At 39.1% G+C, this 26,780-nt stretch overlaps 1 protein-coding gene across 3 annotated transcripts in view; it reads right to left on the bottom strand.

Moving 5' to 3' along the window:
* Positions 1-26,780, bottom strand: part of ARHGEF4 (Rho guanine nucleotide exchange factor 4) — a 237,609-nt gene that overhangs the window by 108,049 nt on the left and 102,780 nt on the right. For 2 of the 3 annotated variants that reach the window (XM_082252193.1, XM_082252194.1), the window contains exons 2-4: positions 18,472-21,906; positions 11,957-12,256; positions 3,446-3,581 (exon numbers count right to left, since the gene is read on the bottom strand). In XM_082252193.1, the coding sequence (XP_082108319.1) occupies positions 3,446-3,581; positions 11,957-12,256; positions 18,472-21,906 (3,871 nt within the window). The remainder of the gene's footprint in view (positions 1-3,445; positions 3,582-11,956; positions 12,257-18,471; positions 21,907-26,780) is intronic. The other variant, XM_082252195.1, reaches the window with a different exon arrangement.

The raw sequence follows: 26,780 nt of genomic DNA on the forward strand, positions 1-26,780 counted from the left end.
TCTCCTGGACTTCTTTCCTCCTGGCAGCAGCGTCTTGGGCGACAAAACTCTTGACATTTGTAAAGATGTGTAACTCGTTTGGGTGTGTCAAGCCCTTGGACATTTATTAATTTAATTGGCAAGAATAGTAATTTATACTGGCTATGGAAATTAATTGACGCTCAAGCGCTAAATGTTAAAATGCGTTTATACACGGCAAGTGTTTTTTTTTCTGCCAAAACTCTGCTACTCCTGGATGTAGGTTTTTCCCTGCCTCTAAATAACTCCGTCTCAAAGGCATATGTGTGCATGGAAACGTAGGCTAACATGTAGGGGTGTATAGAATCAGGAAAAAAAACACCAGACGCCCCTAAAAACCACGTTAAAAATGTGCAGTGTGCATGAGGCCTTAGGCTTCCTGCTTCCTAGGTCTTGTGCTGCACCCCTTTTACCCTTAGTCAGTTGGCTAGCCTTAGAATAAAACTAACAATATCAGATATTATAACCATACAAGGCAAGCCAAGGCCGGGAGTGGAAAGACTGAAAGAGATCATTTGTCAAAACAGCTGGAGCCACCAAATAGAAGACTGGGGTAGACTATTGACCTACCATGCCAGCAGATCAGTTCTCAGCGGTGTATTTTGGTTTTGTGTTGCCCTAGGCAAGACTAAAATTGGGCGCCCCCCCTCCCCCTCCTATGTAAATTTGCCTCACTCCTTCTTTTTTAACAAATGTGGCTCCCTCCAACATTGAAGGACTACAAGTCCCAGCATGAACCCCTGAGATCTCACGAGAGGTGGGTGGGTGAGGGAGAGAGAGAGGGGGGTGGGTGAGGGGGAATGAAAGAGAGAGAGAGAGAGGGGGGTGAGAGAGAGAGGGGGGTGAGAGAGAGAGAGAGTGAGAGGGGGGATGAGAGAGAGGGGGGTGAGAGAGGAGGGGTGTGAGAGAAGTGGTGAGAGAGGAGGGGTGAGAGAGAGGTGAGGGGGGTGAGAGTAAGAGAGCGGGTTGGTGAGAGAGGGGGGATGAGAGCGAGAGAGAGGGGGGTGAGAGAGAGGGGGGAATGAGAGAGGCGGCTCTAGTGGCCAATAGAGTCTCAGGTGGAGGGGGTGGCTTTTTTGCTGCCCCCCTGCAAAGTGTCGCCCTAGGCCTGGGCCTTGTTGGCCTAGGCCAAAATACAGCACTTTCAGTTCTAGGTGTACACAGCGAGGGAGAACAGTAAGCACACAATGCATTATTTCACCAACAAAGAGACAGCAAGAATGGGAGCCCCGCTAGCTTGTACTTGCAGGTAAGACGGAAGACTGTAACCTTTTCAATTACACAGGAATGAGTTACTGACTGATAGAGACATGATGTGAAGGAATTTGATGACCCTGGCAACTCTACCATCCTAGACCAAGGCCCCAGTAAATGTAACACTACAAAAAGCTGTAAAAGACTATTGACGTGCAATAGGAAATGATCAGAGATGGCAGATATGCTACAGGAGTTGGTTAGAGAGACCATGCATGACCAAGCATGCTATAGGAATTGTTGGGCATTGTGGACATGCAATAGGAGGCAGTCAAAGACTGGAGACATGTAACAGGAGACTGCTTGAGATCACTACTATTACGGTCCTTTTAAACATCAATGTTTTCACAATTGTGCTTCCTACAGCCCCCTAAAAATACCTAAGATGCATTACAAAACATAAAGAGCAAAAGACAGACTACTATGTACAGAGGACCAGGAGGCCACAAAATAAGAGCCAAAGGGCCACATATGGCTCCCAGCTCACAGACTCAGTTCTTTGTGAACCTGTATTCTTTATAAGCACAGAGCACTCCTCCTAGTAATTATAATACGATCACTGGATATGATTATAAAACAAACATGCATATTCTTACAGTGAAACATTATACAAAGTATATAATTACCATAAAAACAGTTCTGAGTATATAAAAAAAAAAAACATGTACACATACTTATTACTTTTTTTTTATTTTGGATGTGTACATTCTCACTTTGCAGTGTGCAACAATATGTTTTCTTTTACACAAAGCGCAGGTTTTTTATTTTTTTTACACAATGAAAAAATTTACTGAATGAACCTGAACTCTATTGCTTCCAAGTATAAATAAAGATTGTGCAGTGACACATATTATGTGTGTAACTTCGGAAGGGCAGTGATAAGAAGATATGTAAGGCCCCGTTCACATTGCCGCGATCCGACTTGGGGGGGCGACCTCCGAGGTCGCGGTGCGAGCAGCGCGCCGCTACCTCGGAGCGGCCGCCACGGACTTCATAACATTGAAGTCTATGGCGGTCGCCTCCGGATCGCCCCAAAGAAGCTCCAGACCCTTTTTCTAAGTCGGAGCGACTTGTGTCGCTCCTATTAGAACGGGTCTGCAGCTTCCCTATGGAAGGCGACCTACGGCGACCTGTGAGGCGACCAGGTCGCCTCACAGGTCGCCTTAGTGTGAACGGGGACTCAACCAGGCTGATTGATAAAGTGGAACTTTGGCTACAGCATTATTTTAGGTTTTGTACAAAGTGGATAGAGGGTACTTAAATTATAATGACTATTACTGTCCCTACTGAAGAGATTTCCCACTACTTCCTTTCTTGATGATACAAAAGGAAGGACAATATTTCCTTGATGGAACAGCAACAGGATCCTGACTAATATTTTGATCCTTCCCCAATCTGCCAATAAAAATGTTTTTTTTTTTTTTTGTGTCTTACAACAAATTCTTCTGACTTCCAGCCCCTATAACCCAACTGGAAGACAAAATAAATGTCACCAGAAGTGACAAGAACAGCAAAAAAACAAAACAAAAAAAAAACAAATGTTTTAAACCTAGTTCATTTTATCCAAAACTAAAAAAAAAAAAAAAAGTTGGCTTTCTGCTTTAATTCTTTTACATATCGTACACATCTGGCCATAGTGATGATATAACAAACCATAATATTAATAGTAAAATTAAAGTTTATCATTATTGTTTCATCACACATACTTGTATATAAGCAAATAGTTATGGCAAGGGGCGGGCTGACTAAATGGCATGCTGCAATCGCTCCTTGTCATTCCGACTGCTGTCCATCCAGATCCATTAGGGTAGTGATTCCCTGATACTTCTCCCCTAAAGCTGAGAATACAGGGAACACGACCTAGAGCGACAGATGCATTGCTTGGGGAATCAGCCAAGGGCAGCCAATCAATGCTCATGCTTCTCACATTTTTAATTTCTTAGCTACGGTGTTAAGCATGGAATCGGTGGCCTGTCTGGGTTATTTTTTCCTGACAGTGTGCAGAGTGGGAGACAGGAGATCACGAATTCACTTTCTGCTTTTAGGTTCACTTAAAGTAAATGTAAAAAGAAATATTCTGGAACAAAGCTACTAAAGTTGTTAAAGGTTAAACTTAACAGATACTGTATGTTTTTTTTACAACCTAGTTAACTATGTCTCTTTGTTAACCTACCTGGAAATGTAACCCGTCTGCCACAACCCACAAGATCCAGCCTGGTTGGTGTGCTTTGAGAAAACGAGTGTAGTTTCAAAGGAAGGAAGCGAAAAATTTCATATGGTATGGTGGACTTACTTCCATTCATTCTTACCTAAGAAGGAAAAGAAGAGTAAGGCTTTTCTCCAATCCCACCTTTCCATCCAACCCACCCTTCCATCCAACCAACCCTTCCATCCAACCCACCCTATGGTACATAAAATGCCATGTAGAGTGACATATAAAAAATGTTATTGAATATTAGTTCATTGGAAAGAACAATGTGTTAAATAAAATCAGGAATATAAACAACAAGAAAACAGAGAAATGTTAGTAATGATCTTTGCTACCTGTGCACAACAAACTAGTTTAAGGAGGAGAAGAGACTGCAAAACATAGAGGTATTGTAGAATGTGTATATGTCTTATGCAGGGATCCTCAAACTACGGCCCTCTAGCTGTTGAGGAACTACACGTCCCATGAGGCATTGTAAAACTCTGACATTCACAGACATGACAAGGCATGATGGGCATTGTAGTTCCTGAACAACTGGAGGGCCATAGTTTGAAGACCCCCTGTCGTATAGGGACTAATAAAGACTAATATGCAGGAACTATACCAACCAATCAGACTACAGCTGTCATCAGTTTAGAAAGTATATTGAAATTTTATTTTTGATTGGTTAATATAGGACATTGCCCTGTTTCTAAATAAATTACAGAGGAGAATACACATAGCACAACCCTGTACTGTACAAGGAAACGGGTTGTATGCCAGCTTTGATACTCTTCTCCTATTCGAGGACCTGTTTCAATGGTGCCACCTACCCGGAGTCTCTGTCTATCTGGCACCTGTAGACCACCTATATTATATTAGATGGGCATAGCTGCCTATTTCACTTACATTCTATAGCACATTAAACAATGGTCTCACTGCTCCGCTCCATAACTCAGAATACCAACTTTAGTAGCACAACCTAACCTCATAATATGGAATAAAAACATCTTCCAGATGATTAGCAGTGAATGGAAGGGCTCCCCCCCATCCTGACCGCCTGGCTCCCTTTGTCTTAAATCCCTCCTGTACTTTTGGGGTTCTGTGCGGTAAAACACGCAGTGCAGGCAACATATTGGCCCATGCCAAAGGTATGATAATAGGTATAATAAAATAAGAGTGCCTTTTAATGCATGACATATGCTTGGGGCTAAAATACTAGCACCCTACTTGCTATTCTTAAATTATATTGTCTGCTGTATCTTAGAAGGCAATGTCACTAGCATACAACAATATCAACATCTCCAATAAATATAAATGTACTGTATACCCAATAGATACACTAATTATGTTAACAACCTTCCCTGTTATGTTAAATAAAAGTGTATCAGGAATGTATGGTTGATCTGTATGGTTGAGTATACTGTTGCAAATCTCCTGTGCACAACCATGTGTATAGGCATAAAATGTAGGCTCTCCACTACTGATACTTATATTTCCACTACTGCTCATAGTGGGGATTACACACTGCAAGTGACTTTAACTGGACTTCATCCCTTGGTGCCACTGCACTTTCATTGTTTAGGCATAGTGTTCTTTTACACCAGGGATCCCCAAACTACGGCCCTCCAGCTGTTGAGGAACTACACATCCCACGAGGGCATTGTAACACTCTGACATTCACAGACATGACTAGGCATGATGGGAATTGTAGTTCCTGAACAGCTGGAGGGCCATAGTTTGAAGACCCCTGTTTTACACCTATGCACTGAAACATCTACAAAATGTGCTGTTTGGGTTTATGCATGTTTTAATGTGGATTTAACACGTTCCTCAAAGTTAGGGATAAACAATTTGATTAGAGATTTTCCATGGTGCACATGCACAAAACTTTGGAAGAAAAAATACATGTGTTGTTTTGTATTCACCATTCATTGCTATGGGCTTGCTTATCAAGCGTGAATGTTACATGTTCTTTTTCGTGCTAAGCTGCAGTGCATAGAAGTCAACTAATCTCACAGGAATGAATGGAATGTCTACTTAAAATGAATTTTCATCCAGTAAAATGTTTACATTTTACCACTAGAAAATGGTGCTAATAGAACCCCAAAATGTGTACATCCTTATGCTCTGTCAGCAACTTTCCTGTAAATAAATAAATAAATAGAATATTCCCCATAAGCTATGGTGATCTTCATTTGCTTTTACATAAGATGACTTTCATCAGTCTCATCATTTGTATGGATCTGTTTAGGCTTCCCATTTAGAGTGACAATTTCTCCTGAAAACAGTCATCTGGAAGTTTTCTGCTTGATCTGCTCTGTTGCATAAACCTGCACATATACATTCATGAAAAGATCATTCAATGACAACAGTTTGGCACTTGAACCATGTCTCTATGTTTGTGGGCCATCAGAAATAAAATTTGGCACAACACTGCTGGAATTTGACTAAGTGTACTGGCAGTTTTAACTGTACCCGGGCATGGTTCACCCCCTTGATCTGGTTTATTTATATAGCATGAGTGCTGCAAACCTTTTGAATTGAATACCTGCACTTATTTTTCTGAGGTAAAAAAACCCTGGTCACGACATCATTTTTGTTTAATTCAAGGTCTTTTTATAAGAAATCTACTGGATTTCCCCCCTCTTCTTCTGAAGCAGATAAGATGAGTATTAACTATGTAACTATAAAAAGCCTATATTAGTTCAATGGAGGATAGAGAAGATGTTGCCATAACAACTCATTAGAGTCTCCAATGTAGAGCAAAAAATGAAACAAGGCATCTGTCTGGCTGCCATGGGCAACAACAGCATATTCCTTAGATCCAGGTTTCAATGCTCCATTAACTTGGCATATGATCAACTTGTATAAATGCATAAGGGGTCCATATAGTGAACTTAATGTATAGTTATTCACTTTAGGGTCATCACAGGGGACCGCAAAGGGGGCACTCTTTATGTCTGGAAGAAGACGATATTTACCTCCAAATACTAAAAGGCTTCTTCACAGTAATAGCTTTGAAAATGTGGAATAGACTCCCTCAAGAATTGGTTCTTTCCAGCTCAGAAGGTTGATTTGAAAAAAGCCTAGATTATTTTCTAAATGCACAATATAAAACTGGATACTAATGTTTATAGGTAAAGTTGATCCAGGGAACATCCATTTGCCTCTCGTGGGATCAGGAAGGAATCTTTTCCCCTGCTGGAGCAAATTGGATCATGCTTTATTGTTTTGTTTTTTTTTCCTTCCTCTAGATCGGGGATATGCAAACTGTGGCCCTCCAGATGTTGTAGAACTACAAATCCCATGAGGCATAGCAAGACTCTGATAGCCACAAGCTTGACACCCATAGGCAGAGGCATGATGGGACTTGTAGTTGTGCACTAGCTGGAAGGCCACAGTTTGCATATCTCTGCGATCAACTGTGGGTATAAGATTATCTGTATGGAGGTTTGTATGTGTGTGTTTTTTTTCTCTGTGGGTTGAACTGGGTGGACCTTTTTCAACCTGATTAGCTATGTAACTATCTAACAATTAGAGAACTGTACAAAACTACTGCAGAACACTAACTGCAAGGCAGCAGGGTGTAAATAATATACCATTTATTTTATAAATGTAAAATCCATCCTCAAAGTGAACCTGTCACAAACCTTGGAAATTTGACCTGATCATATGACAAAAATGCATAAGTAGAAAACTAGAGTTGCAACAGTGAGTAGATTCCAAAATAATGACAGCTATGTTTACCTGCAAATCACGCATTTTCCTGTGTGTGTGTCAAGTTAGGCATTCCTTACTTCCACCTGCTGGCCATCCTGCAAGTGCTTTATTGTGTTGGGTGAAAGGAATCTCTGCTTATGTTTATTTTTTTCATCATATGCTCAGTTGATATATTTCAGGTTTGAGAAGGTTTTACTTTAAACTAGGACTGTGGCCAGGCTATGGATATTTACATATTACATATATTACCAAGCAGTAAATAGTCCTCACTGACCTCTGTAACTGAAGGTACTGTGAAGAAATCTATCCTCAAAGTTTACAGTAAAACCACTTTTTTTTCATTTTCTCTCTAGCTTGCTTTGCTACCCCCCAACTTGCAGTAACTTGCCCGCCTTCCAGCCCTCTAATCATTATGTTAATACAGAGTAGGTGACAAGGAATAGGGGAGAGTGCAGAGTGCTAAGACCTGACTTGCAAGACTTCAACACTTTTTTTTTTTAAATGTAGCTCGGCTAGCAGCGCCTGCCTATTTGTTGGCTGCATGGCCTGGGCTGGTGCTTACAGGGCAATCCCCACAGCTGCTGCTGTCATCTTTCCCCCAACCGCATTAGGACTAGACGGGAAGGAGAGAGAAGGTAAGAAGCTGGCGCCGCAGGAGAAGGTAGAACTGTTATTGTCTGCAGGCGACACATGAAGAGGAAAAGTTGGTCCCCAGGTTGATGAGAGCTGCAAGAAATGGTGGGAAATGTAGTCCCCAGGAAGGCAGCGTGAATGAAATAGGAACTATGCTTGACTACATGTTCCAGGGAGAGGGGCTGCTGAGCAGAAGGGAGAACCATGAAAGGGAGGGAAGTTCTTGATGGACTTCAGAGTGGTGAAAGTCCTTGGGGCACAATCTTTGCTATAATCTTGCTATAATCTAAAAGGACAGCACCACCACATATGGGAACCCATGGGATTTGTTTTTCATAAAGTTTTCCCTTTGGAATAAAAAACTCTCTTTAGTATGCTCTAGTGTAGATCTTAGGACCCAACACTGGCCACCAGTTTGCATTTACCTCTGGCTAGTGGGAGGGGGGATTAGAAGGGGCTGTGTTTTATAGCACCTGTGTGTATATCTCCTATATTCAGGGCATTCTCTTTAATCAGGGCCTAAGGCCTATAAACTTTGCCCTTGAACCAGGTTTCACAACCCTTCACAAGTGGTTTTTACAATATCTTGTTTGCAAACTGTGTTATTGGTGTAACTGTTATTTGCCCCTGTTTGATATTGCTTATTATAAAGGCTGTTATTTGCTCTGCTGGATGTGAATAAATAACAACAAATAAAAAGCCTTGGTGTGTCAGACAGAATTAGAGGTTAGAGGGTCGTTAACACCAGGAACAGGCAAATCCAAACAATGCTTCAGGGGTAAATGCTGCATAAAACGTAAGGATGAATTACTCCACAGTGTCTGTAGTTACAGAGAACAGCTATTGCTTGTTTTAATGTTTTTTGATTACTTATTAGCAAAATGTAAATATGTTAATGTCCACACTCTGGCTATAGTTCTAATTTAAGTTGACAAAGATACACATATGTATATGTGATGCATCTTCAAAAGATATATTCTGCCACCATCACCACCACTGCTTGGAAAAACTGGATGAATAGTTAATCTCTATAACAAGATGTAACTTTTGTGAGCCGCCATGGAATGCGGAAAGCTTCTCTTGCCACCCAAAAGAGAGGACAGAAACTGTGAAACTTGGTAGGTTTCACTAAAATAAAATATAAACTATGAATTGATGTTTGCTTTATGTCTGCGATAGTAGCAAGAAAGCTTTATTATCAGCAAATACAGTAGAATCCCTCAATTTACACTGACTAATTCAAATATTTGTTAATACAGTTTGGTCCCAGTTATTTCCTATGAAAATATTCCACTAATATTGTCTCTATGAATTGAATGGCAGTTTAGGACACATCAGTGGCATGTTTCCCCCTTTGAACCCCAACCCTGATGTGCAATGGTTGTTGGACTATCCATCAATTTCTGGCCACAATGACCAATGTCATTGAAGTGCTTTGTTAAAGGGAATCTTGTCAGGGTAAAAATATGAGAGCTGCCATTGCTATCTTAAAGGTACAAATTCTGGCACTATCCTGCTTCTCCTTTCTTCACTGCCTGGTGAGTCAGTGATCCTGAACCAGCATTTGTATAATGGAAGTTCCAGACACCAAAGCTTGTTCCAGTAACAAGAATAAAGTCAGCATGAGGATTGCATCCTCGGAACAGCCTTCTTTTTTTTTACATGAGAAAGCTATAGCTAAAATATATCTTCAAAATTATCAATTGTATGACCTCAATCACCATATTTCTTCTAATATATATATATATATATATATATATATATATATATATATATATATATAGTGTATTTGTCTCAGTTTCTGTAATTTTTGCCGTTTATGGTCTTCTGAAAATCTACATAAATGACTCCTTTTTTTTTTCTTCTATAAAAAGGTTTACTGCTAGCATGCAAACTGTATGATATAGTTGCACCAGCCCACATCTATAATCTCCAACCAGTTTAATTCCTCCATTTCATAATACCCAGATGTTTTGTATATACTAGTTTATCCTCTGCACAACACTGCATTGTTTCCATAAATTTTATGCTGTCTGAATCTAGATCTTTTAATCTAAATTTGTCATGGGGACAAATTATTAGTTTTAAAAATGCAAATTTTGTTTAGAAGTCAGTATGGACATTTTTTGTTGAGGTCTGGACACACTTTTTCCTGCAAAAATAGTGACAATGAAAATGTTGCCTCTGGTAACCATTGTCCAGCATTCTGAGTGCTATTAAGGTATAAGAATATTGATGCATGTAAATGTATGATGCAGCTAAATTTGAATCTCTATACCTTGCAGGCCATCTCCTATGGAGGAAAAAATTATTTGATGGCTATTGTTTAAACAACGACTTCAAATTTCTAAAAAAAAAAATTGGCAGAATTTTTAGTGCTTTCTATTCAGCAAATACTCTATTAATTTAAAAGGACCACTAAACTAGAGCAAAGCATTGTTCCACAAATCCAATAATAATTTAATCTGAACAAATAACAATAAGATTAGTTGAAGTTTTTCAGCTTGCAACTGCATAACTCTCAACCATTCCCTTCTTAGAGGGACTGGCCCTCTTTTAGAACCAAGTCCTCAGCTTTCCATCCTGTTTAGTCTGATCTACTGTATGTTGCTATTATAATATCTAACCTCTAAAATATTCCCTTAGTTCCTTTCAGATGTTACTCTAAAGCAGTGGTCTCCAAACTGCGGCCCTGGGATGTATCCCTCTGCTTGCCTTTATCCAGCCCTTGAGGCATTATTCCTGCCACTGACACCAACAATGGGGTATAATTCCTGCCACTGACACCAACAGTGCAGCACTATTCTTTCCACTGTCACCAACGATGGGGCATAATTCCTTCAATGGACAACAAAAATATGGCACTAGTCATTCCACTGACACTATTTCTCCCCCTAATACTAAAGATCAGGCATTGTTTACTCCCACTAGGCCCCCTAAAGTTTGGCGGACCGTAAACTAGTCCATTTGATGATCAGTATCCTTTGTCTTAATACAGGCAGTCCCTGGGTTACAAACATCTGACTTACAAATGACTCCTACTTATAAGCGGAGGGAGACAACAGGAAGTGAAGATAAATCTAACCCTAGGAAGGGAAATTCACTCCTGTAAGAGTTCTCATGGAACAAAGGTGTCTCCACTGGAGCTTTATCACCAATCCTTGATTCCACAACAACCCAAAATTTTCAAAATCCAGTTGTCATAGGGACAGAAAGTGAGGTGAAATCTTTTGAACAGAGGTACAGACAGCAAAACAAATGGGACAAGGGTGTTAATCCTTCCCTATGCTATTCAAAAAACTTAAAAATTATTCTTTTGGCTGGGGCTACAATTAAAAAATGTACCAGTTACGACTTAGAAACAAATTCAACTTAAGAACAAACCTACAGACCCTATCTTGTTTGTAACTGCCTCTATTTTGCATTAAACTGCACCCCTCTTTCCCATCTCAGTTGAAGGTATGATGCTAAGTAGTCTGTAAGTAAGCTGCCCATATACCCTAAGTGAGGCTTTAAGGCGACAGCTGAAATTACGTATGGCACTATTTGACAGTGGGGGGGATTTCAGCTGTGTTCAGATCCTAGTCCAAACCCACCTGAGTGAATCTGCTGGTAAGCCGTTACTGTACTGGGCCAATCTTAATCAGGGAATGCCTTGGCCGCATTTCATTGACCCAGTACAGGTGACAGCTTCCTGGTGGGCTCCCTCAGGTCGGTTCAGACTAGAACCCAAACACACCGGAGCTCATCACTAATGTACAGAAAGTCATCTGTAGCTATTGCTCCCTACTATGCTGCCATTATTTTAAATATTTCAGTTCTGATAGGGGCCTGAAATATTTAAAAATCAGTCCTTCAAAGTTAATAAAACTATTTTATGTAAGCCAACTTGAAGTTTCTGTTCAGGGATCTGGCAAAGAAAGTTTACCAAAATTTTAATTTTAGCATGGCTGTAAGCCCCACCTCCGCGTAAACGCCACCCTTATCTACCCATCCACACCCATGTTTTAGCTGTGAACGTTTGTCACTTAAAAGCAGGTGCAAGTAAAAGATTTGCTTTTGTCATAGAATAGAAGCAGCATGCAAAGACAGGAGAGCAGTGACAAGAGGACAGATCAAGAGGATGGATGTCATTCTTACTTGTGTGTTCTTCCTTGGGCTTTGTGCGGAAATAGAGATTCCTGACTTGTTTACATTCATTGACTGCTTTGTCTGATTTACCCATAGGTCGTCACAGCTGAAGCTCCTGTAGAGTGATTGAGTCTTTCTTTTCTCTGAGTTCTTCCTGCATCCAGCAGAGGCCAGCAGGGGTAATGTGGAAGTTTTATTGGTTGTGTCGGTGTTAGGGAAAGTGAAAACCAGCAGCTCAGAGGTCTTCCTCTTCTGAAGTATTTTCTCTCTTTGCATCTTTATAGGTGTTGTTTGATTTGGTCTATTATCCTGTTTTCATCAGCATTAAGTAAAAACTATGTAAGATCAAGTTGTGCAGACACTCACCTTAGGCCCTATTCACACCTGAGCGATTTTCTGCTTCAAGCGTGAAGCTCCAAAACATTTAACAAGGCAAATCCCATTCATTTTAATGGCCCCTGTTCACATCTGAGCGTTCTGTCGCCTGTAGCAAAATGCCTGTTGCTCAAAAAAACACACAAGGCAGATAGGGCCCCATAGGCTTCAATCGGAATGCCTGAAATAGGGCGACATAAGCATTTTTTTGTGCGTCTCAACAGCAGCACTCCACCCCTCTTCTCTGACCACCTCACCTCTCCCCAGTCCTTACCGTTAGCTAAACAAAAACACCTGAAGCTGTAAAATGCTTGGAAGACACTTCTCAAAGGCTTGTAATACACTTCTAAAAAAACGGTAAAATAAAAACGCCTGAAAATCGTTCCGCTCAGGTGTGAATGCAGCCTTAATGATGTTAAAGTAGAAGTCAAGGGAATTGTTTTTATATTGTAGCAAACTTTATGACTAAACAATAAACCTTACTTTTTACAATACTGTCGTGCAGCCAAAATTGTTGATATTAATCACTAAATTTTGTTTCTAACAATGTATAAGAGCTGTACTGCCACCATGATTTAGAGCAGCCTTTCTGAGCCAGGGCTCCTTTTGAGGTTGCTAGGGGTTTCTTGGGCAGAGGACAGTAGAGAATTGACCTTACACCTATAATGACCAACAATACAAGGAGGACATTTTTTTGTGTAAGGGATCATTCCTACACTGAACATTGATGTTGGTGGACAACACAATTTTCACTGTCTGTATTTCTTTTCATACTATATTCATTTAATTTCCAGATTATTATTGAAATTAATTTTGTGGTATACTGCTGGTGGTGTTATATTTTTTTTTTAACTATTCTTTGTGTCAAATAATCTAGGAACACCACATTCATTCTTTATTAATTATTATTAATTTTATTTTATATTAATTTTATTATTCATTTTTTTTAAACATTCCGCAACTTACTGATCACGCAAATGTACCACAAGCTGTGGATATATTCATTTTAGCAAGAGTTCTCCAGGACTTGAAAATGATTTCAAAGATTCCTCCATGACAAAAAAGTTGAGAAAGGCTAATTTAGAGTTATTTTTGGTGGTAGACCCTCTAGTGACATTGTTGCCCCTTTTTCTCTTGCTATGTCCTTACAGCATTTTAGCTCTCTATGCCATGTCTAGTGAGTATTTTGCAGAGCAAATCTTCCTGTGCCAGGAAACAACACCACATTTACCATTTAGAGCCTCTGCAATGATCTTTTTCTAGGTTGCATTTTTTTTAGTATGAGTCATAATGGCAGGATCATGTGACCTGATTTTAGAAGACACTTTTTTATTGCATTTACTCAAGTGGGTTTCTCTATTAAACTATGCCTTTGTCCTGGTGCCTTGGCATCCACTTCATTCTGTAGCATAAATCACCAAAGAAAGATTTTAGCAGACTTGTTGTGTACCGTTAAAGGCTTACACTATAAATAAATGTTGACTTTCAACCAATTTTTGAGAGTTTTGACCCCAAATTTCACATTTCTAGCACTGTGAGACTCTATGAGTTGACACATAGAGAGCCATGTGCTTTCAGCATGCTTCAACGGTCAGCTTTGCATATAGTTTACATTTAACTTTAGTAGTCTTTTGGGAATAGAAGAATTTTTGGAAAGAGACACATGAATGTTCCGGTACCATGAAGTACCCATTATTGAGGAAGCTGCAGTCAAAGTTGGGTGGGCCATGGTTAGTGTGAATGAGTCCAAAACAGCTGGAAACCTAGACTAGATCAGTACTGCATATCTGTTAGTAGACCAGTACTGCCAATCTGTAACGACCATTATAAATGGCTATCACGCTCTCCATTTTACTCGTCTCACCCTCCAATCTCCTATTTTTTATTGAGGAGTAAGGAATGGTACCTTCTGCTGCAATAGGAAGCACATGACTCCAAAGTGTGCTGAAGCAGAAAGGTTTCTCTTGGGAGAACAGAAGTCACAGCAGTCCTCAAGAGATAAAGAAATCCGGGGGGCTATTCATTTTATCAGCATCTACCAAATTTAAATATACATTTTGTCTGCCATAGCATACTTTGTCACTGCTATAAGAATCCACATAAAAGGGCCCCATGCAATCTGGCTGGTATTTATTAAATTTTGGTTGGTCTCAGAATATATGGTAATAGCATTATATTCCAAAAATTGTGCTGTTAGAGCAAAATAAAAATAGTTAACATCATGCTAAACATTTTTTTATGTAAATATGTTCTTTTACTTCTAACAGCATGAAATACACGATCAAAATATTGTCATTTGGGTCATACAATTTAATATAGAATCCCATGCTGATTCTTTTAGGGGCCTATTCAGAAGTTCATTACTTTTCCCAGTAATTTTACTGACCACTTATGCCATCTACTGGTAGCTTAATCATAAGGCTAAAGCTCTGAATTCACTTATCGCTCTGGTGGATGAGGATATACAATGTTATCTAGACATAGGGTTTAGGAGCACAGGAACCTCACTATTAAAACTTGTGTCTGCTGTATATCCAGCCAGGAATAGCATTGCCAGATAATTCAGATAGAAGATATGTATGCATTTCAAGAACATTTAACAGATTTTCTTAAATTAAAGATAGCACACTGCTGCATCATTTGCTGCTTTATAATGGCGCTGGTCTTATAACTAATAACCATTATATATTGTAGAGTTCCTTATACGAACAGCTATCTACAGAAACACTCCTGAGCACTGGAGTTCAGTCTAGTTTGCACAGCCATTAAGAGCATTTTTAAAATCAATTAGGGCTAATTCACACCAGATAGACATTCTGAATGCATGGCTGCTCATGTGCTGTGGAAGGAAGAGTGCTCATGCATTGATCCCAGTGCACCACACTGTTTAAAATGTTTATGTCTGTACTTCATTAAGTTAAAGTGTTACTAAACCCACAACAGTAAAATCAGTGTGTATATGCAGTAAAGAATGCTTGTTATACTCACTATGAAACCTAAGGGGTTAATCCTCTGCATTGTGTAAAAAGGCTGATTGATCCTGTATGCACAGATTCTCCTCTTCTTGCATTGTCCCCAAAAACATGTGCGGATAAGACAGAGTTACTGGATTTACGCTGCACATGCTCAGTTTGGTGTATATTGCTATAGAGTTTTTTTTTTTTCTTGGGAGAGTGCATGTGATCACCATAGGGCCAATCAGCACTTTTCAGACAAAGGGTCAGGGGTCCTGATAGGACAGCCAGTGCAGCATGAAAACTCCTCCTACAAGCTTTAACCAGGCACTGATAGACTATACTGCTGATGAGAAAAGGTATTTAGCAGTTCATATTTACTAAAATGGTTGTTTTTCTATGTTCTGTGTATTGTGGGAGACCAGATATAATGAATGCAGGGTCCTGGGTTTAGTAACACTTCAAATTCACACAGCTGTATCACTACGTGATAATTTCCCATGCATCGCGCTGTACTGAAATACAGTAAGTGCTGCATGCAGTATTTTTTTTTTTCAGTGCGCACCACTGCAACAGGGTCCCAGTGCACCTAGTGTCAATGAGCCTATAACCTATTTTAAATGCTGCCTTGTACAGATCACTGTATCCACATGTATTGGTGGTATCGTACATTTCATGCGCTGTACATTCATAGCTGAACACAGCATAAACCAAAAAACTATTCCCAAAGCTAGGAAAGAGCTGCAGTATTTCAAATACTTTCCAATATCTCTTAAATAAAACAATCATTTTGTATAAAATAAATGTCCAGTCCCTTGCCTTGCATTTAGAATGATATGGGTAACTAGCTCATTCATTAAAGTATATCTAAACATATTTTGTTAGGGAATAGCTGAAACTCCTGTAAGGTTTCTTGCCATCTGTGTCCCATTCCCTTCCCTTCCTTTCATGTAGACAGGAAGTGAGTGAAAATCCATTCTTGGACAGTTGTCACAGAAATGATGCCCACGTTCGAAGATTTCCCTTCTATTCCTGTTCTGGTGACAACTTAATTATTTAAATTTTCCCTCTACTTCAAACAATGGAGAACTGCAGTTACTGCACTCAAAATTGGAATAATTATTTTTTTCAAGAGAATTTCAAATCAGCTGACCACATGGAAACCTTCCAAAATTCCCCACAATAAAAATAATGTAAAAATTCTATCAACAGCGCTTAAACTAGAAGCAAATCACCAGAATAATTTCAAGACTTGGAGCCTCCAGGAGGTTGTTGCTATATTGTGCAAGTATGCGCACATTTTGGCAGATTTACCTAAGAAAGCATTCCTCTCTTTATCACTTCCATCACTGCTCTACTCTATCACCAATGCTTCCGTCTTCTCCCACTCTTCCATTAGGTGTGTTCTTCAACCTTCTGTTTGGCTGGGCCAAATGATGTGACTTCTGTGCATGCGTAGGGGAGTTTTTCCACCATACACTCATGTCAAGACTGTACACTGAGCTGCCCACTGCTGACAGGCAGGTGGAAGCTTATATGGCAGAATAGACCTACACAGTCTCTTCTGTCATAAAAAAGCAGCATTTTTTTTTTAAAACAAAGACTTTACTTCCACTTGCAATAAAGGTTCCAAAGTAGAATTAATTTTTCCCATTTTCTGCAGAATCACAGGATCCTTCTATTATTTAACCACTTGCCGACCAGTTATGTTGACTGTACTGCGGCAAAGTGGTTAGTTATCGCACGCCACCGGAGGCTCGCTCCTGCTGTATTCAGTTACAGCGGGAGTCGGGCCAGGGGAGGAGCGGCGGTGATTACCGCGGCTCTTCCCTGATCGTCGGGGAATAGAGTGTGGAGATCCGCCCGCTTGTGTAAACAAAGCGGGCGGATCTCCTAAGTGAAGCTGCACCTTAGCTTAGCACCCTAGCTGAACCTGCGATCTGTCCCTGTGTCCCTCGGTCACCTCCCCCCCACACACATTAGTAAGCACCAGGCATACATTAACCCCTTGATCACCAATAAAAATTAACCCCTTCCCTGCCAGTGTCATATTTACAGTAACAGTGCATATGTATAGCACTGATTACTGTAGTAATGTCACTGGTACCCCCAAAAGTGTCAAAAATGTCAGTCAAGGGTCCGATCTGTCCGCCGCAATGTCGCAGTCCCGCAAAAAAAAAATCGCAGATCACCGCCATTACTCGTTAAAAAAAAAACACCAAAAATGACAGAAATCTTTCCCTTAGTTAGTAAACGCAATAACTTTTGCGCAAACCAATCAAAATACGCTTATTGCAATTTTTTTTTACCAAAAATATGTAGCAGAAAACAAATTGGCCTAAAATGTTAAAAAATTTTGATTTTTACATTTTTTGGGGGGAATTTCATATAAAAAAAATTTGAAAAATATTGTTATTTTTTCAAAATTGTCGCTCTTTTTTTGTTTATAGTGCAAAAAGTAAAAATCGCACAGGTGATCAAATACCACCAAAAGAAAGCTCTGTTTGTAGAAAAAAAAGGACGTAAATTTCATTTGGGTACGGCGTTGCATGACCGCGCACTTGTCAGTTAAAGTCGCGCAGTGCCGAATCGCAAAAAGTGGCCTGGACGTAAGACAGCAAAATCCTCCGGTGGTAAAGTGGATACACACACAGACATATAGGTTATAGGTAATGTTGTTCAAAAAGGCAAGGCACAGTCAATTCCTGCTCTTTTGTCCCTTCAATCACTGAGTGAGTAACTTACTGATCAAAATATAGACATTAATTACCAAAATATCCTTACAGAAGGTCCAATACGCAATGGATTGAGAGGTAGTCTCACTTGGAGCACCAAGCTGGTGGCATCTCAGGTTAGTGATAGCATTCATCGATTGGCAGATACACATGAACCAAACGAGATACCGTATGCTATTGGTAACCTGAGACACTGCATTCCAGAATGCATAGAGTGAGGCTATCACTCTATCCATTATATGTTACATATGCTTTTTGTGAGCATGTTTTGCTAATTAAAATCTACAGTATTTGTAGCTCAGGTAAATACTCTCCCTCACTTTCAGTCCCAGGGACGATGGTCACCAAGATGCATAGAGAGAGAAAATCTTCCTAGTGGAGACACATACAGCAATAAAAACCTTGCATATTTTAATATTGCCCTTCAACAGCATATTCTCAGCAAATAAGAGATACTTACTTCATCACGTAGTATGTCGCTTGTTGAAGAAGCAGTATATATGCTAGCCTGAGACTGGCTGCTGATGCCACTGTCCTCCTTCTGGAACTCATTTTCTAAAGAGCTCAAAGGCCAAGGTTTAAACACTGTGGATGCTTCTTGTGAGTCCAAATAACCCTCCTGTGGAGAGCAGTTTCCAAGAGAAGTCGTAGAGGTAGCACTGGCCCTGGAATTACGCAAACTTTTACGCTGATAACTAGGCCACTGGCTTTGTGGTTTTGGGCTCATGGGTCGACAAGGCATAGAGTTTAGTTCACAATTTGAGAATATGTTAGAATAAGAAGTAGTGGGCGAATGCTTGCTTATTAAAGGCTGCTCGTTTGTGTTAAATGTGGAGCAGCTGATAGACTGATCAAATGAAGTCCTTGGATTGGCCCCACATTTTGGAGGGCTTCTTTTATCCATATCATCAGTCCTAAGGTTTTGCGAGTTTGTGGTTGTACCTTTGTCACATTTAGATTCTGTGCAGTTATTTTCCCTCATTTGAGAAGGAGAACTGCTAAGCAGGTCTGGAACCACTGATGAGTTTTCAAAGTTTTCAATGCCAGGTTCCAATTTCTCCCTAGAAGGTTTTCTTGGTTTGTTTGAGCTAATGGCGTGCGCTGACAAATTTAGCACACTAAGTCTTTTAAGCGAGTCTCTTTCTTTGCTTTTTCGTAGTGCTCTCCAGGACATTTGATGAGCTCTCATCTTTTTCTTTTCTTCTTTGCCGTCAGTCTCGGTTTGTTGAGTCACATTTTCTTTTTCTAGATTTTTAAAATCAAAGAGACTGGAGAAAGACTTATGAGCCCAAGACAACCTATCTTTTAACCCTTTGCTCTCTACATTTTTATTGCTCTTCATGTCATTGTTTTCAGACTGAGGCTTGTCTAGGTCATCATTGTTTTGCGATTTTTCAATAGGTTCTGGAATACTGACATTAGACACATTGCATCTGAGTCGAGTAAAATTATCTATATCTATTCTTCCAGCTCCAGAGGCCTTTCGCATACTTCTGTTGTACAGAAAACTACTTTCATATAGATCATCATCAGATAAGTCTGAGTTATGGTCATCTTTGCATAAATTTGCAATCTGTCTACTGCTTATAATTGGGAGTTTAAGAGATTGCATAGGTTTGCATTCTGTGTTGTTTTTTAATTCTGGTGACTCAACATTATCATTGATCTCGTTGTCCTTTTCTGGTGTGACTGGCTCAAGGCCGTCTTCTGGTATCTCGGAAACAGGAGACAAAATTGAATGCTCACTGCTTATATGTGTTATTTTGTCATCTTCCAGCTTTACGCTGTTTCTAGATTGCTCACACTTTTCACAGTTATCTTCATTTTCAGTGCCATTAGGGATATTAGAGGTAGTTTTCTCATCCATATTTACTCTGGCATCAGAAGACACGTTCATGTTCTCTGCTCCTTCTCTCCCAGAAATGGATGTTTGCGTAGGAGACAAAATGTCCTCCATATTACTCTCTTTATGAAAGGAGTCGTAACATTCCTTTTCATCATCAAAGTCATCATCTGAGAAACTGAATTCTTGATTTTCTGAACTGTCTGAACCTTCCTCGCTATACAAACAGGGAAGAGCATTTGATGAAACTATAAGGTCCACACTTGATTCCTCCTCTGCATTATTTGATTTAGGTAATGCTACGTCTTTTGTTTCAGATATCAGAGAGTTATTTTCTGCCTTACAAGGTCCATTTATTGAAACAATTAGGTCCACAGTAGACTGGCTATCTAAATGATTTTCCTTGTTTATCTCCATGTCTTCTTCTTCAGAAATAAGAGAAGTGTAAATTTCTGTACAAGGCTCATCTAACTTGTTATCCCACTGTTGAAGATCTTGTATATCTTGGCTTGTTTGTAATACTTCATGGTCTACATCGATTGCATGTACGTCTTTCATATCTATATTTTCTTCAGTGAAATTATAGTCCTCAGTTTTGTTTTTTGCACTGGCTTCATCTTTATTTTTCAGAGTATCTGTGTCTAAATCTCTTTTAGAAGCAAATTTGGAACATTCCTGAGTGGATATTTCACTATTATTGTCTAAATAATTTGTTTGTGAATTCAATGTTTCTATACATTGTTCTTCAACAGTGCTGATATCGTCAAGTTTGTTTCGTGTTGACTGGGCATCTGTTCTCTGAATAGATATTATAATAACAGCAGATTTATTAATGGAATCGGTAACTGCATTAGTGAGTTCTGATTCTGTTCCTGATGTTTTGTATTCCTTTCCATTAACATGCTTTAGTTTGTTATCAATTTCATTTGTGTTGTGTTGAGGCACAATGGGTGTTGTTGTTCTTGTCTCTGAAGAATTACATTTATAGGCTACTAATGAGTTCCGAGCAGCATCTTTACTTGTATCTGGTTGTGTTGCATCATCATCCTTTGTAGATTCAACATGTAATGTGTGTTGTGTATCTCCGAGAAGTGTCTCTTGTTGTGTCCAGTGATCTTGAGAGCTATTATTACAGTTTTTTGAGGCATGGATGTCCTCTTGATAGTTAGCCCCCTGAGCTTGAATTTCTTCTCCTGTTGATGTCCTCATTAAAATTCCATTACACTGATCAAGGCATATAGAAGATGTATTTAGATTAAGATTTTCTGTAGAGAAAGACTTTGTAATTGCACTTGTCTCCTGAATTCTTGGATCGTTGTTATTATATTCTTTTGGACTTGTGATATGGTAAGATGTGGCTTTTAAATGAATGTTAGGAAGGCTTTGATGATATTCACTTAAATAGGCAACTGGTAAAGTATCTGATCTTGCACGTGATAGACATCCTTCTGACAGAGATATATTGTTCACTCCTTTTTGTTTAGCTGAAGCATTTACTAAACAACTTTGTGTGTCTCTTCTTATTGCGACATCATGCTGGTCATTCACAGGTACATTATTGTTCTCTGTATCATCCTTAGTTCTTAGATCTGAGAATAGCAAATCATTTGTTATGGACAGTTCCTTGTCTGTATCTTCTGTTTCCGTGCTGCTCAGATCAGATATAAGAATTTTCTGAGATAAAATGGGTTGTATTTGTGAACTGAAAGAGAACTTTGATTGATCATTTTGGCTGAATAAAGTGTCTCTTGAGAAATATGTGTTTGAATGAGTGTCGTCCTGGATATCGGAATACACAGATTTATTTTTTTCCAGTAGAAGACAGTCAGATCTTTTGTTCAGTTCATCTGTTGTGTCACTGCAGACTGAGTCAATGTCCGATACACTTTCAAACACTTCACTTTTTAATTCAGATGGACTTTCACTGAAGCATGACCTAGTTTCAAAATAATCTTCATCCTGGTCTAGACTGTATCCAGGCCCGCAGTGCTCAACATCAGGGTCTTCATTAAATTCTAGCTTGTTGTCCGAATCTTCAGTTACGTCAGGACTCTGTAATGATAAACACATGTAAGTTCCTGAAATAAAAAAACAAACTTTATTTATTTACAATATCTCACAAAAGTGAGTACACCCGTCACATTTTTGTAAATATTTTATTTTATCTTTTCATGTGACAACACTGAAGAAATGACACTTTGCTGCAATGTAAAGTAGTGAGTGTACAGCTTGTATAACAGTGTACATTTGCTGTCCCCTCAAAATAACTCAACACACAGCCATTAATGTCTAAACCACTGGCAACAAAAGTGAGTACACAGTTAAGTGCAAATGTCAAAATTAGGCTGAAAGTGTAAATATTTTGTGTGGCCAGTGAGATACTGTAATTAACTAAAATGTAATTATATATTTTAAATACAGCAATATAAAAGGAGATATTTACTTAAATCAACTACAGAAAATCTTGGCTTGATGCTCTTTTTTAACCTTTTAAAGGAGAAGTATAGCCAAAGAAAAAAATGGGGGCCCCACTGCAAGGGTTAACTGCTGCCTAATTCTAGAGGTACAGGGTCAATTAATACCCAGATAGCAAGGATAACTTGCCACAAATTTGTGGCAGTGTTGAATTGTCAGTCTTGTTAATTTGCTGCACATTTTCTGCAAGTCACAGTGACCCCTGTGGTGGGATGACTATTGCACAACATAACTGAACCAGAACTTGCAGCAGACTTGCAGAATGTTTGCAAAGAAAGTTGATCTGGATTCATGCAATGTGGACTTACTGCAATTGTGCAAAAAAACTTGTGAAGCCTGGCAAGTCATTTTCAAACTTGCAGCTCAATTGCTTGCTATCTGGATACTTACCTCACTCCTCTAGGCTCCCTCTATCCATGCACCCATGAAGCCCCTCTCTGAGGCACTCCTGACTGCGGTTGCATGCCTGCCTCCTCCATGTACAATGCAAGGATAATAGCCCTGCATTGGACGTGACTATGCCGATGGACTGCCAACGGCCCGAAGCATCAGGGAGAAGAGGACAGCACTGGAGCCTGCTGGAGCAAAGGAATAAGATACGTGATGGCACCTGTTCCTCTACCCCTTAGACTAAACAAGCATTTAACACTCACAGTGTGGGGGCACCCCACTGCAAGGGTTTTTTTTTTCACCATTCCAAAGTTGGACTTTAATACTTTATATTAAAATAATAAACATTCAAAATTTTGTAAAGCCTAATGTTGCTTATTAAACAAAATTGTGTTGCTTTTTCTAGTCATGTATGTTACTAGCCATGCTCTACAGAAACCTTGCACTGAATAAACTGTACAACTTTCACTTACTGTGTAGTAAGAAGGATGAAACTAAGCATTATTACCTTAGCTTCCTATCTCAGGCTTTTTGTTGATTGGAATATCAGAGCTATCATTATAGATTCTTCCTGTAAGGAATCCTGGGTGTCCCTGCCTGGACTTGTACCAGGAACATGCCAGGCCTCATCCTGCACAATGACGTCTTTCTGGTGAAGTGATACTCTTTTATCATCCCTTTACGCTCTCTGCACAAAGACTTAACTATACAAAGGTATGTTTTGGCAACAGTTGAACGGCATTATAATTCTTGTATATGTATATTAGAACTCTTTACAAAAATCAAAGTACATAATTGCTGAGAAAACAACTGTATGGCATCCCAAATGTGGTATTATTGCATTGCTCACAGCTAAGCGAATAAGCAATCATAAAATGTGTGTGCATCTAACACTGGGCTTTATTGTCACGTGAGTTGTTAAGACCACCTGGTTAAGCAATCCTTACAATTTGGGTTTCAGAAAATGGCCAAAACTGCTGTAGAACTGCAGATTATTGCATGCTTTGTATTAAAGGAAATGTGTAAATTTATATTCCTATTTGTAAAAAATCAGTTTTAGACAAAATTTTAGTATTCATTTCATTTGTATTAACTTCAGCATTTTTGGAACATGAGGTTCTATGTATGCCACTAAGAGAAAGCAAAAAAGAAAATGGTGCTGTCCATAAAAACCATTTTCTTTGCCTTTTCTAGACATATACATAATTTAATTAAAAGCATGAATCTGATTGGTTGTAATAACATGTACGGTTTTCTTCTGCTTTTTTTTTTTTTTTTTTATACTGTACAAGGTCTATAGTGGGGAAAGCTGACACAGATTCCTATGAGAGCAGAGGTGTTTTTTTTTATCCTAATATATAGACACGGAAGTACAAAGCAAACCAGAGGTGTGCTACATGCAACAAGCCACGGGAGCTAAAAAGATGCCATTTCATGAATAACCCAAGCCCTGTAAACAGTAAGCTGAAATGTGATTAGTTGCTACAGTATATGGTACTGTCCCTTCAACATAGCAACCAGTCAGTTTGGGTGTCTTTCCCCAGCAAAAAAAGAAGAAAGTGAAGCTAATTTCTAACTCCCTAGATGGGCAACCTTAGTATACATCTACTCCATTTCTTATTTAATACCTGAGCCCACTATACCCCCTATATGTGATACTGAACAAAGGGCATATAACAAAGGTTTCACAACATGCTCAGTGACATGGATGACATCTACCTAATTTTACGCAGGAACTACTATTGCATATGTTGTGTTTTAATCATCAGTCTTTGCATATTCAACAGAGGCCACAGAGTATTAAAGGTAATACATTCTTCTGGTTATATATGCATACATATGAAATATTTAAGATGCAATATTCGCCAGCTCATTGTGAGTCATCGAAACAATTAATTGTGCTCTGTTCTAGCCAAAAACAGCAATATGGGAAAATCCTAATTTTGAAAGTACATTTAAATGAATAAAAAATTAACTGAAAAAGTAGAATTTTGGATTTAGGGCGATACCATTTATTGGCTAATTAAATAGATTGTAGCACAACATCACACTACAGTGCACTGCATTCTTTTTGGTTAGCCAATAAATAGTATGACACTGAATCCAAACCTCTACTTTTGTTGATGGCTGATGTGGTACAACATTTTGCTGCTGAAATAAAGTACATACATGGACACACTGTCACATCCATTCATTGGCAACAAAATACTGGGCTGTCAGCACTGGAAACACTTGGCCAGATTCGAAGGTTACTATGATTGGTAACAATGGAGATGGTCAACAATGGAGATAGTCAGCAATGGAAATATTCAACATACAGGGTGTGAAAGTTAATAAAAGAGACAAGGGTCACTATATATATATATATATATATATATATATATATATATATATATATATATATTGTTCAAAAAATATAAAGGAACACTTTGAAAACACATCAGATCTAAAGGGGGAAAAATTTAATGCTGGATATCTATATTTATGTGGACTGGGTAATGTGTTAGGTATGAAAGAATGCCACATCGTTTGGTGGAAATGAAAAATATCAATCTACAGAAGGCAGAATTCAAAGACACCCGAAAATCAAAGTGAAAAAAGTGATGCAGCAGGCTAGTAAATTTTGCTGAAATTTCATTGCAGCAACTCAAAATGGTTTACCTAGTAGTTTGCATGTCCCCCATGTGCTTGTATGCATGGCTGACAATGTCGGGGCATGCTCCTAATGAGACGACGGATGGTGTCCCGGGGTTTTCCTCCCAGATCTGGACCAGGGCATCACCGAGCTCCTAAATAGAGGTGCAACCTGGCGGCATCAGTTGGACCAAAACATAATGTTCCAGAGGTGCTCTATTGGATTTAGATCAGGTGAGCATGGGGCCATTCAATGGTATCAAGTGAGCACAGGACCCACTAGAGGACATTGGCCCCTCAGGCCACCCTCATGAAGCCTGTTTCTGATTGTTTGGTCAGAGACAGTGGCCTGTTGGATGTCATTTTGTAGGCTCTGGAATCTCCTCCATGCTCTTGAGACTGTGGAGACACAGCAATCCTTCTGACAATGGCACGTATTAATGTGCCATCCTGGAAGAGTTGGACTGCCTGTGCAACCTTTAAAGGGTCCAGGTTTTGTCTTATGCTACCAGTAGTGACATTGACCCTAGCCAAATGCAAAACTTGTGAAAACAGAAAACAAACAAAAAGATGGGTCAGTGGCATGTCCTGTAAAACCATTCCTGTTTTGGAGGTTTTTTAATTTTTTAAAATTTTTGGCTTCTGTTTTGGAGGTTTTATCTCATTGTTTCCCATCTAGTGCACCTGTTTTTAATTTAATTAACAACAAAGCAGCTGAAACTGAATAACAACCATCTCGGCTACTTAACTGACCAAATCAATATCCCAGGAGTATAATTGACTTGATGCTATACTCTGTTTAAAACGTGTTCCTATAGTTTTAGAGCAGGATATATATATATATGTATATATATATATATATATATATATATATATCACATGAAAAATATATTTTACATAACCATGAAGACTAAGTAGACATGTACTTTTGTTATCCAACCAAACGTTTGTTGCTGAGCCATCTTCCCAGTGAAAACACTATATATACACACATTAAATGTATTCATTCATGTATTTCTTACATCTTGAATGGTTTTTCATAAAGATATATTATCTATATGTCATTACCTGCTCAGAAAAAAATGTAGTATCAGACTGTCACACACCGATATTTCCAGTGATTAAATATCCTTTTCCAATAGCTAATCAACTTTTTTTAAAAAGAAGAATTTGTACTTTTACATAACATGGCGACAAACTGGCAAATCTCATAAACTGTAGATGACTATGAGGTCTGCATAGCGTTAACACGTATGCCATCAGCTGGTATCACAATGGCAGTCACTACTATTTCCTTCATTTTTCAATCTTGTACATACATGGCGAAATGATACATGGAAAAGGCAATGAATAAAAATGGAATGTATTAAATCCCTGGAAATTCTCTAAAGCTGATCCTACATTTGGAGTTGTCCTTTCTGCAGTCC

Source organism: Pelophylax lessonae (assembly GCF_965119305.1).
Source record: "Pelophylax lessonae genome assembly, chromosome: 3".
Taxonomy (NCBI): domain Eukaryota; kingdom Metazoa; phylum Chordata; class Amphibia; order Anura; family Ranidae; genus Pelophylax; species Pelophylax lessonae.